This window comes from Prosopis cineraria, unplaced genomic scaffold (genome assembly GCF_029017545.1).
Source record: "Prosopis cineraria cultivar Desert tree isolate PC_DT_omini unplaced genomic scaffold, ASM2901754v1 PC1, whole genome shotgun sequence".
Classification (NCBI taxonomy): domain Eukaryota; kingdom Viridiplantae; phylum Streptophyta; class Magnoliopsida; order Fabales; family Fabaceae; genus Prosopis; species Prosopis cineraria.
Window position 1 is genome coordinate 47,359,433 of NW_026555332.1, and position 13,146 is coordinate 47,372,578.

General features: G+C 34.8%; 1 protein-coding gene across 1 annotated transcript; it reads left to right on the forward strand.

Annotated features, from left to right (window-relative positions):
• The first annotated feature begins 3,349 nt into the window (after window positions 1-3,349).
• Window positions 3,350-5,094, forward strand: LOC129308623 (UDP-glycosyltransferase 73C5-like). Its single transcript, XM_054949868.1, has one exon. It carries the CDS (start codon window positions 3,405-3,407, stop codon window positions 4,881-4,883), a length of 1,479 nt encoding a protein of 492 aa, XP_054805843.1. The 5' UTR covers window positions 3,350-3,404; the 3' UTR covers window positions 4,884-5,094.
• Window positions 5,095-13,146: the final 8,052 nt, after the last annotated feature.

Here is a 13,146-nt window from a genome sequence, read left to right on the forward strand (position 1 = left end):
AGATGTATTTTTCTTTTTTATCCTTAAAATAAATTTATTATTAAAAATATATATTTAATTTAACTAATCTTTAGTAGATTAAATCTTTCATTTTTATCATAAAAAATTATATTATGTATGCTTCCTCTCTGATTTATCATCTTTGAATATTTTCTTCATCGAATTTTTAGATATAATTTTCTTGGATCATTATATTCATGTCTTGTACGGTGCTTCTCTTCATCAAAATTTTTGATGTAATTTTCTTAGATTATTATCTTCATCACAGAGCTTTTCCTCTCTCTCCCTCTCTGTTTTTCCCAGATATTATGAAGACATTAGATATTAAAAAAGAAACTCCATTATTGATCTGCAATACTATATCATTGATATATGGCTGTATATCAAAGATAAATAAATTGGTAAGTTTTTACTGATGTGACTTACATATTAGTGATATATAATAGTATATAACTGATATACTATTGTAGATCAATATAATCAGATAATCAGACATAAACTTATTTATAATTGATATACAATTGTGTATATATATAATGTGGTGACACAAATTAGTAACACGAAAAAAACATAATCATTTTCTCAAAACAGATCAAATAAAATATCAGGAAACCCTCACTTAAACTCTGACTTTTATAATAAAGTTTGACCGGATTTCCTTATCCTGGATCTGCAGCTTTAGTGTGGCTTTGTGCAGAAGCTGCAGTTTTGGACTTCCTCACCTCACATTTGTGATTTTTCAATCTGAATCTGTAGTTTTCAATCTTTCTCACCTTGTGTTCTTGTAGTCTCCTAATTGAATCTTTAACTTTGTTTATCCATTGGTGTGAGTTGTTCCATTGTCTACCGTCAGTTTCTTCGCCGTTGTGACCGAGAGTGCAATGTCATGACCATGTCTTCAGGTGGGTGAAAGTAAAACCAGTGTGAAAAAAAGGAATTAGGATATCATGATGTTTAAGGATAGTTTTACCTATTGTATCAAAGGTAAATTAGTAAATGGTCATTATCTTAATTTAGAAAAAGGTGAGTTATTAATTTTATTTAGCCATACAATAGTGGCTAAATTTGCTAAAGCCCCAAATTCTTTTATGAATCATAGAGTTACATTTTAATTAAAAAATAAAAATTAATATTAATTTTTTCCTGTCACTTTATATTGAATACAAGAATGGTGTGTAACTTTATTAACAATTTTGAAAAGGTTTATTAATATTAAATTTTTAATAAACCTTTTCAAAATTGTTAATAAAGTTACACACCATTCTTGTGTTCAATATAAAGTGACATTTTATTGAATGTGTAAGTAATCATGCTTCTAGCAAGTGATGTCTTGGACTAAAAATCCTGGGCATGTCGACCAAAAAACTGTTCTTGGGCATGTCTCACGAAGAAAACAATACAATGCAATATAATTGATATTGACTTTTTTTTTTACCAACAAATTAATATTTTCTAGAACATGTCCATCGGCTAATCAAAATGTATTCTTTTTTATGGGTCATTATTAACCCATACTACCCTCTCAGACGCCCGTTTCTATGTTATCAAGATTCAAGAGAAAACTCTTCTAGCTTGGATTGGACACTAGCTAGGCCCAACCGAAGGTGTCTCGATAAATGTATTTATCTAACTAATTTTAAAAACAATAAAAGTAACTCATATCTACTAAACTGAATTTTTAACAGCTTTTAATTTTTGTCAACGGGCTTTTAAAAAAAATACCTTTTTTTAATCAAAGTCAAAGTTATTAAACAAACTCAAATTCCACCTGAACAAGCTTTCTGTGAATAAGCTATCTAAAAAAATTATTAAATAAAAAACTTATACACAAATCCCTTACAATTAAATATCAAGAGATCCTTAATAACTTGGCTTGCTATTTTTCTTTTTTATGCGAAGCTGTCCATGGATTTAATGGTCTCTTAAGTGTGTTGTTTGTGATCTTAGAGTAATTCTTTCAAAAAATTTTATGTTATCCAAACGCCTTCTAAATTTGTAATTGACAATTTTGACATCAAGCATAATTTAAGAAGGAAGATATGTTCACGACTTTAAAACGGTTTTTATAGCTTTTGTACATGTTTTGATATTGATTGATGGTTGTGAAGAAGCTGGTTATCTATCATGGTCTCCTGTTTTTCGAAGCACAAATTGCTCTTGACCAAATTAGTCCACTACTTTGCATATTTCACTAATTCTGGATGAGGAGATTGGCGGAAAAACTTGTTTGTGCTCAATTAAGTTTATCAAGATAAACACTTCTAGAGCTAAAGAAAAAAAAAAGGACAGAACTATACTTATTAAGATAAACACTTGTAAATTCTGTTTACATGCAAAGTACACGCAGCAAATCAAGATTACTGAAAGCTTAGCCATCTACGCTTCTCGCCAACGGGTAAGTAGTGACCAAAAATCCCAGCTGCGTTCGCGCAGACTTAGATGGTTCAGTATGGAACCAGCAAGTAGCCTGTAGGGGAGTCATGCGGACAGCAACGGGAACTGGCTTATGGGTTTTCACAAGAATCTGGGTACATGTTGAGTAACTGATGCTGAAATTTTAGCCATTAGAACTGGATTTGAAGTTTGCTAGCAGCTCAATCTTACTAAATTGTGGATTTGCTCTGATTCTACTGATGCCATAACCCTGTTAAAGCGAAATAATGTCACTGATCATCATCTTCACAAGGACATAGATTATATTAGAGATCACTTACTTCTCATAGAAGATGTAACCATGCGGCACTTCCTTAGAGATATCATCAGAGGTGCTAACTTTAGAAAAGATAATTCAAGCCAAGCTTGAATTTGCCTAAAAAAATTTAAAGTTAAATTTGAAAAAGATAGTATTTTTATGTTCAGCCCGAACATATTCAAAAAAATTTGGACCAAACTCAATCGGGTTGGGGCTTGGCCTGAAAACCCAAATAAACAACTTTTATTTTTTAAAAATGTATAAAATATAATAAATATTAACTAATTTTAAGTTTTAGGTCATTTTATGTTAAAATATCATATATTTAAGTTCTATATATCATTTAAGTATAAAAAATATATTTTATAGTTTTTCTAAAATAAATTAATTAATTTTAAAGTAAAAAAATTAGTACTAATCTTTATTTGAGGAAATTTCATAGATGTTCTAGAAATAGAAAATGCATCTGCATTAACTGAATGAAATTCAAGAAGAGTGAATACAAAATAAATTTTTGATTCCAAGCTTTGGGTCAACCGGTCAACTTTGGCGCCTTCATCGTCCTAAAGTCGTCCACGAGCTAGACTTTGATCAACTTGCTTATCTAGGCGGAAAAGGGACTTGAAGCAAGCCAGAAAGCCTCTTGCAGATAAACAAGTTGAAAGGAATTCAATAAAGCATATCACATATCCCGCCTCTTAACAAGAAAGGAATGGCTTCCCCAGCATCTGAACTTCACTTCGTCTTGTTTCCCTTGATGTCCCCTGGCCACATGAACCCCATGATTGACGTAGCCAGAATTTTGGCTCACCATAACGTGATTGTCACTGTGGTCACAACGCCACATAATGCAGCTCGTTTCGCAACAATTTTTGCTCGGTTTTCGGCGGCTGGGCTTTCAATCCGATTAATGCAGCTTCAATTTCCATATGAAGAGGCTGGAATGCCAGATGGGTGTGAGAATTTTGACATGCTACCTTCACTGGGCATGGGCTTGAGCTTCTACGAGTCGCTAAGCATCCTGCAGAAACCTGCGGAAAAAGTGTTCCAGGAGTTAACACCTCAACCAAACTGCATAATCTCTGATGTGGGTTTGCCATATACAGCCAACATCGCCAGCAAATATAATATTCCTAGGATTTCTTTTTACGGAGTAAGTTGCTTCTGTCTTCTATGTATGCTCAAAACCGGCATTCATAATGTTTTTGAGAACATCAAGGAAGAATGGGAATACTTTGTTATACCTGGCTTGCCTGATAAAATTGAGATCACCAAAGCCCAGTTACCAGGACCACAGGAGAGCTGGAAGGAGTTTATCGGCAAAATGTCTGAAGCTGAAATGGCCACTTATGGGACAATCATGAATTCTTTTGAAGACTTGGAGCCAGCATATGCAACAGAATACAAGAAGGCAAGAAAGGATAAACTATGGTGTATCGGCCCTGTTTCACTCAGCAACAAGGATGACTTGGATAAGGCTCACAGAGGGAACAAGTCCTCAATTGACGAGAACAAATGCTCGGATTGGCTTGATTTGCAGAAACCAAGGGCCGTTATTTATGTGTGCCTTGGAAGCATGTGCAATCTAACTCCTTTGCAATTAAAAGAGCTTGGTTTGGCTTTGGAAGCATCAAACAGGCCATTCATTTGGATTATTAGGGGAGGAAGTCACTCAGAAGAACTGTACAATTGGATTAAGGGAGATGGGTTTGAGGAAAGGACCAAAGGGAGGAGCCTTTTGATCCGAGGCTGGGCTCCTCAGGTACTAATATTGTCACACACGGCAATTGGAGGGTTCATAACGCACTCTGGTTGGAACTCGACTATAGAAGCAATATGTGCTGGTGTGCCAATGCTAACATGGCCATTATTCGGGGATCAGTTTTTAAATGAGAAATTCGTTGTGCAAATATTGGGAATTGGGGTGAGGGTTGGGGTGGAGAGCCCGGTAAGCTGGGGCGAGGAAGAGAAAATAGGGGTGCTGGTGAAGAAAGAAGATATTCAGACGGCAATACAAAGGTTGATGGATGAGACAGACGAAAGTGAAGAAAGAAGAAGAAAGGCTATGAGGCTTGCACAGATGGCTAAGAGAGCTGTAGAAGAAGGTGGGTCTTCAGTCTTGAACGTGAGCCTGCTCATCCAAGATATCAGGGAACAAAGAAAAACAAAAAAGAGTAGTGCTCTTTCTTAGTAGATAAAATATGTCGACTATCTATTTAAGATAATTATTTCATGCCAATAAGTTCCAAACCCCCAGTGTGTCTGTAATGCAAATGAAATTATAAATCCACTTACTCAGCAAGCCATATGTGTGTGTGTATCTTAGCATGTCATTATTTCCAAATTTAGCATCGCACGAGATTAGATCAATCTCGAGTAGAGCTCAATTTTATTCGGTTGTTATAGAAGGACCCTTACGAAATATTGTAACTTGCATTTAACAAGAAACACAGCATTTGGGTATCAATCAAGCGAGGGCTATATTACTCGCTTTGGCGGGAAGTTGAAGACGCATTAGTCATACCAAATCTTCGGAGCATACTCCTCAGTCTTGCTCGCTGACTAAAAGAGAGAGAGGCATGCACAGTTGCATACACATCACTTCATCAGTGTACTATGTTTGGGAGTATCAATAGTCCAACGCACTACTAATTAAGCAAACAAGCAAAAGAAAAAAAAAAAAAGATTATCGATAAGCAACCACCTATCTAGCAAGAGGCTTAAGAATCCATCAACTTTATTTTCTTCCTTCGTCCGCTTATATTTTTGGGCCACATTACCTCCGAGGCAGACAATGCCAGGCTAAAGACACTGCATGGTCTGACTATATCGCGACTGTCATAACAATGCATTTGTTGAAGTCATCCCTGTATGTCCTGGCAATAATTGATCTTGCAAGCTGCATTCCAGAAAACGCGAAAGATAAGAGTTAGATATTTTCAGTCATTTATCCGTTACAGATCGTGACATGATGTTGGTGAGTTGTAATAGCCATTAGAGCAATTGATCGAGCATCTCGAATTCATCACCACAAACATTTTTGTCAATAAGCTTTAACTACTAAGACGTAAATTAATTCACAGCACGAATTGAGTCACTCTTGCGCTCTTCCACCGTCTGTCCATGCCCAGGGGCTGATGAGTACTTTTGCAATGAGATTACGAGAAGTAGTGAAGATCGGTTTGAGCAGGATTGGTCATGTGAAGCAAGCTTGGATGCAAGGAAATTCGGTGGACAGGAGAGGTGGGAGAAACCGCGGCTCTCAAGTAGACCGGTTATTCGGAGGAAAGAGCTTATATATAAATTTAATGGGCTAACTTCAGCCCAATTGTTTTGGGCTTTTGTGCTTCTTCAATCCTGAGATAAGTGGAATGGTCTGTTATCTATCAGTGCTTCCATCTTTAACTTTTGTTATTAAAAAACAAAAAAGAATAAAAGAAATAGGAGCCCGCAATTGTGGTTGGACAACAAAAACCGGACAAATGTGTGCTTGAACTCTATATCTGATATTTAGACCATATTTTATTTATTAAATATCGTTCTCAAATCAAATGCTAAATGAGAAACATATAATAATGGAAATTATACCTCATGCTTAGTGCACATATACAACACTTGTTAATTACAACAATGGCACGTTAACGATAACTGGGAACTTTAAATTTAATTGTGAGGTAATTATATTTATAAATTTTAAAATTTTTTATTACCTTATCATTTTTTTACTGTTGGTTGATCTTTAATGAGCCTCACATTATATTTTTTAATATTTTATATTATAAAATATTTGAGTTTAAGGAGCTTACTAACTCTTCAAATAAAAGTTTAAGAGCAAAAATAACATTTCACTTCATAAAAAAATAGTAAGACTCACTGATCATTAATGAACGTTAAGTGTTTAATGTTAATGCTAGGATAATGAAAGAAGGAATCTTTAATATTGAGGAGTGGAATTAATCCATATATAAATTTTGAGCCCCTAATGACCCTTTGAGTAAAATTAAGAAATAAAAAAAATTTAACCCTTTTAAAAACTTCTTTGATTATGAACATGAAATATGTAATATTTGTCTACTTTAATAGATGTACTATATATGTTCAATACCATATATGCTCCGTCAATTATTAATTGATATGATCGCGAACACTACACCGCGCGTAGACATTAAGAAATTGAGTTTTTTCTTTTTTGCTTTTTTGGTCGAGAATAACAAGTTTTGTTTTCACTTTGCACCTTTTAGGTTAGCTATTTGTCACATCCAATGGTTGTTAATGCATTTGGAAGGAGAATCGTATTGTTCAACCCCGAAGAACTTGACAGGCATGATCTTGTATTAATAAGACCACTCATTTTAAGATAAAAATATGATTTTTTTAAAAATCTGAATTATTCAATTTAGATGAAAATAGGGGGAAAGAAATACTTGAGTATAATTTGCGGTTGGAAAATGATTATCCACTCTTAAATTGTTACCAAACGAAAATGGAAATGCTAGATGAAAAATGTATTTTTCATTGATAGTAAAACAAAGTAATACATACATGATAAATATACTGTGTAAAGTCCAACAAAATTAGTTACAACTAATTAACAATTAAACAGAAATTATTTTGAGACTAACACCCCCCGCAAGTTGGAGCATGAATATTAATCATGCCAAGCTTGGAAATGAAGTCATGAAAAGGCTTAGGATGTAAGGCCTTGGTGAAGACATCGGCAAGCTGATCTACATAACGAACAGGCATGAGATGAATGATGTTGGCTTGAAGTTTCTCTTGAACCAAATGGCAATCAAGTTCAATGTGCTTGGTGCGCTCATGAAAGGTTGGATTGACAGCTATTTGAAGAGCAAATTGGTTATCACAGTAAAGAGGAGCAGGAAAGGAATGATCACACAAAAGATTATCAAGGAGAGATAATCACCATTGTAATTCACAGGTTGTGGAAGCAAGTTCTCAATACTCAGCCTCTAAAGAAGAGTGAGAAACAATAGGTTATTTCTTTGCTTTCCATGAAATGAGTGAAGAGCCAAGAAACAACTAGTAACAGATCTTCAACTATCCTTGCAATTAGCCCAGTCAGATTCACTAAAAGTTTTTAATCAAAAATCAGAGGTTGTAGAGAAGAAAACACTAGTACCTGGAGATGACTTAAGGTAAAAAAGTACCCGATAGGAAGCCTGGAGATGAACATCACGTAGGTCAGACACAAATTGACTTAAGTGATGAATAGCAAAACTGAGATCAAGCCATGTAGTGGTAAGGTATTGAAGTCTTCCAATAAGCTTTCGATATGTAAGGGGATTAGAAAGAGGTGTGCCCATGTTTTTGGAAAGCTTTAAATGAGGATCCATGGGAGTAAAGGCAAGCTTACAGGCAAGATAACCTGTATCTTCAAGCAACTCTAAAGAAAATTTTCGTTGAGACAAACAAATACCTTCTTTGGAACGAGTAAGCTCTAATCCAAGAAAATAATGCAACTCACCAAGATCTTTGATAGTAAAAGCTTCATCTAGTCGACACTTGATATTATTGATTTCTGTGAGGTCATTTCCCGCAAGAACAAGATCATCCATATAAACAAATAATGCAGTAAAAGTAGTAGAAGTGGATTTAAGGAACAGAGAATGATTTGAAGGAGATTGAGTGTAGCTATAGGAAATTAAAGCAAAAGAAAGCTTAAAATACCATTGTCAACTAGCTTGCTTGAGATCATAAAGGACTTTTGTAATTTACAGACCATATTAGGATGAGGTGTTGAAAAACCTTGAGGAAGCTCCATATAAACATCCTCATAAAGATCCCCATAAAGAAAAGTATTATTTAAATTAAGTTGATGTAAATGCCAATTACAAGCAGCAGCCAAAGCAAGTAATAAATGAAGGGTAGACATCTTAGCAACAGGGAAGAAAGTATTAAAGTAATCGACATCTTTAGTTTGAGTGTAGCCTTTAGCTACCAAACGAGCCTTATGCTCATCTAAAGAACCATCAGTAAGAAATTTAGTTCAAAAAACTTATTTACAGCCAATGGTTTTCTTACCAAGTGGTAAATGAGTGAGGACTAAAGTCTGATTTTGTTCAAGAGCAGTGATTTCTACAACCATGGCAGCTTTCCAAACATCATGTTTAACAACTTGATGGTAAGTTTTTAGGTCAAAAGTAGAAGACATAGCAAGAACAAAACTCTTATAGGAAGAAGAAAGATGAGAATAAGAAAGACAGAAGTTAAAGTGTAACATGGAATACCTTTGCTAGAAGAATATATAAGAGCATGATGATAATCTTACAGATATGAAGGTTTAGTATGAGGTCTAGTGGATCGACGAAGTGGTGGTAGAGAAGAGGAAGAAATGGCAAAGGGAAAGGAGAAACTAGAGATGAAGAAGGGGTTTCATCATCAATACCTAAAGAAGGTTGAGTAGTAGGAATGGAAGATAATAGAGGAGATAAAAGAGGTGATGGAGAAACAGAAGTGAAGGGAAAGTCAAGTTCATAAAAAGTGACATCTTGAGACAAAAAAAATATTATGAGTCTGAAGATCAAGAAGAATGAAACCTTTAGAATTAGAAGAAAAGCCTAAGAAAACACATTTGGAGGCACAGGGGGGAAACTTGGAATGATGAGGAGATGTGTTAGAAGCAAAATAGAGAAACCTAAAAAATTTTAATTCAGAGTAAGATGGTGTTTGATAGAATAAGTGTTCAAAAGGAGTGACATTATGAATAATAGGAGAAGGAAGACGATTTATAAGGTAAGTAGCATGCATGATAGCAAAAGACCAATAAGTAAGAGGGAGATGAGACTAAAACAAAAGTGCTCTAGAAACATTTAAAAGATATTGATGTTTACGTTCGACTAAACCATTATGTTGAGGAGTATTAACATAGGAAGTTTGATGAATAATACCAAGGGAAGCATGAAAATCAAGCATAGAAAATTTCAAACCATTATCAAACCAAATTGTTTTAATAGAATAAGAAAATTGAGTTGGACAAGAGCAATAAAATTCTTTGAATGAGCAAGAGTTTCATTTTTTTTTTCATAAGAAAAAGCCAAGTATAAAGGGAATAATCATCAACTATGGTAAGAAGACAGTGATAACCTTGAACAGAAGAAACAGAAACAGGACCCAAAATGTCAACATGAATGAGACCAAAAATTTTATTACTCATATTAGTGCTTATAGGAAAACTAAGACGTTTTTGCTTAACAAAATGACAAGTATCACATAATAAAGGATGAGAATTACAAGAAATTGAAGGAATATGCTTATGTAATACAAGAAGGGTAGACTGGGCAAGATAACCCAGTCATGGATGCCAAAGAGTGTGATCTAAGTTGGAAGAAACAAATGTAGAGATAGAAGTAGCTAAAGGTAAACGAGAGGAAAGAGGAGTATCTGCATGTAAAATATAAAGCCCTTCAAAAAATTTAATTGAACCAATCATCAACAAGGGATGGAGTGAGAGGATCTGACAAGAATGAGAAAAGAAGGTTAGGCAGCAATTAAGAGATAATGTCATTCGGGAAACAGAGATAATGTTGAAAGAGAAATCAAGAAGATAAAGGACATTTTCAAGGATGATAGTAGAGGAAATAGTGACAATACCAAAAATGGAAGCTATATCATAAGGACTAGTAGGTAAACTCACCTTGATGGGAGAAATAGAAGAATAGGAAGTAAACCAAGATAAAGAACTATAAACATGGTCAGTAGCACTTGAATCAATGATCCAAGAAGTAGAAGAAGAAGAAACAGAATTATAAATACCTAAGGAAGGTTGGGAAGCAGCTAAGTAATTAACAAAGGCCAAAGATGTTTGAAGAAGGGTAAGGAGACGTTAGTACTGCTCAGAGGAAAGTTGAGGAAGAATAGAAGTTGTAGATGACGATGGAGGCTGTGAAGTAACAACTGATTAAGGTTTATGAACAAAATTAGAGTCTTGAGAGGATAAATTTTCACCATGGCAAAAGAATTCCAAAACTTGAATCCAGGGAGAAAACTATGTTTTCAATAACAAGTCTCTTCAGTATTGAAGGCTTACCACAAAAGGTGCAGTGCTTAGTAGGACTAATATTCCCATTTGGTTTGGAGCCAGTATGAGAAGGACCCTTAGCAAGCAAGATTTTGACATCAGAATTAATATAGAGTTCCTGTTCTTATTGAAGAATAAGAGAAAAAACTCAATTAACAGGAGGTAAAGGGTCAAGAAGCATTATCTGTGATTTGATTGTGCTAAATTGATCATTCAGACCTTTAAGAAAATGAAGAACATAATCTATTCTCTATAAGTACGTGCAGTATCAAGGGAACCACAAACACAATTCTTGATAGGCTGAAGATTAGTGAGTTCATCCTAAAGAATCTTTAATTGAGTAAAGTATTCACTTATGCTTTGATCACCTTGCTTCAAGGTAAAGATTGCTTCCTGAAGATCGGCAATGCAGAAGATGTCAAACTAGGTGAATTGAGAATGGAGATCATTCCCAATGTCATAAGCATTATCAAGCCATAAGATGCTTTTGGCAATTTTAGAGAAAGACTCTTGGTAAGCCAACCTTGGACAAGGTTACTGCAATGCTCCTAAGCTGGAAACAGAGGATCGAAGGGAATCAACGAAGAAAGAGAACCATCAATAAACTTCAACTTATTCTTAGAGAGTAAGGCCATAAGCATAGTTGTGGCTAATGTTTTGAAACCCGGACCGAACATCAAACTGGAAAGAGCAACGAGTTGCGGTTTTCACGGTCTAACCGGTTAGACTGACGGTCGAACCGGTGACATAAAAATTAAATAAAAAATAAAATTTATATGTACAATTATATAAATAAAACATTAATTTGTTAATGGTACTTGGAATCTCAACCCCAAAAGCTAGATATTTGAATTTTTGGAGCTAGAGATAGAGGCATGTCAATACAAACTTGTGATCTCAAAGGAAAATGTTAGAGCTGGAGGCATACTATCATGTCATAACTCACAAACTTTCGATCTCAATGCTAAAGGTCAGATCTTTAGAGCTGGAGGCAGATGTTGGAGGAGAAGTTAGAGATTGAGTTTGAGCCATGAAGGAGAGGTTAGATATTAGAGAAGAGAAGAAAAGGGAGCATTAGTGATTAGAGAAGAGAAATTGTGAATTTAAACAACTTAGCCAAAAAATTTAAATTTTTTTGGCTTTGAACCGGGTTGACCTGGGTCCGGTTCCCAGGTCAAAGTCGGTTCTCTTAAAACTGGCCGGTTTAACCTGGGGTCAAATATCAGATTGGTTTAATTGGTTAAACCGGACCATTTTTTTCAACGGGTGGTGGTCGGACCGTCCGATCCGGTCTGGTTTTGACAACATTGGTTGTGACTCAATAGTGATAATTGGTGCCATCCAATGGAGGAGCAACTACGGCTAATGTTGGGTTCTCATTGGCATGGATGTAAAACGAATTGGTCAAGTCAGAAGTTAGCAAAAGAGGGTTAGGGCTTGGGTTGGGGATGAAGGATGAAGTCTCAATAGCCATGAGGAAAAAGAAGTCAAACCAAAAACAAAAAAGGCTAGGTCGGATCAAAAAAGTAATAGACTCATGATACCATGTTACCAAACAAAAATGGAAATATTGGATGAAAAATATACTCTTCATTCATAGTAAAACAGAGTAATACGAGAGTATCAATACACGATAAATATACTGTGTAAAGTCTAACAAAATTATTTACAATTAATTAACAATTAAACAGAAATTATTCTGAGACTGATATTAATTAATAAAAAAATTGGAATATCTTGAAACCTTGGTTGATTACAATTGAGTAATATTGATGCAGTACTATACAGAAATAAACCTTTTTCTATGGGCGTCAAACTCTGCAGCTGCATTTCTTTTTCTTGTTTCCGTATCTATGATTTATATATCGCTCGGATCAATTATTTAATAGCTCCGTCGAAGTTTCAACCTTTCGTCATTAAACTTCGCCTGACCTAATAATGGTGGTGATCTCAGATCACTCTATATATAATATATATTGACCGTAATTTATTAATTTCAGAACTAATTCTTTGGTCAAGTGTCTTCCACGAAGCTACATGTACGTGATCATCCGTCAGTTATGCGCGCTCTGATTTCCAAGTACGTATCAAGGAAAATTCCCAGCTGCTACTGTCTCTCCACGTAGTCACTTAATTAACCTCATCTAGGCAAACTGGACACGTGTACTTTTCTTTTTCATAACGTTTGAAGTTTTCTGGACTCTGGATCGCCAAGCCATAACAAATAAGGAAAAAAAAATTGCCGTTAGATTTTTCTAAGAACCGAGAGTTTTAAAATACTTCCTCCATTTTAAAGATATTTTTTAAAGAGTTAAATGTTTAAAAATGTAAAATATTTTTAAATCTTTCGAGATGTAATCATTACTTTTTCCAAAAGCACTCCTATTAATAATGACTTTATATTTATTATAGAGTG

Bases quoted from the DNA above. Each gene is read 5' to 3' on its own strand.
- LOC129308623 (XM_054949868.1), top strand. From the start codon at position 3,405: ATGGCTTCCCCAGCATCTGAACTTCACTTCGTCTTGTTTCCCTTGATG.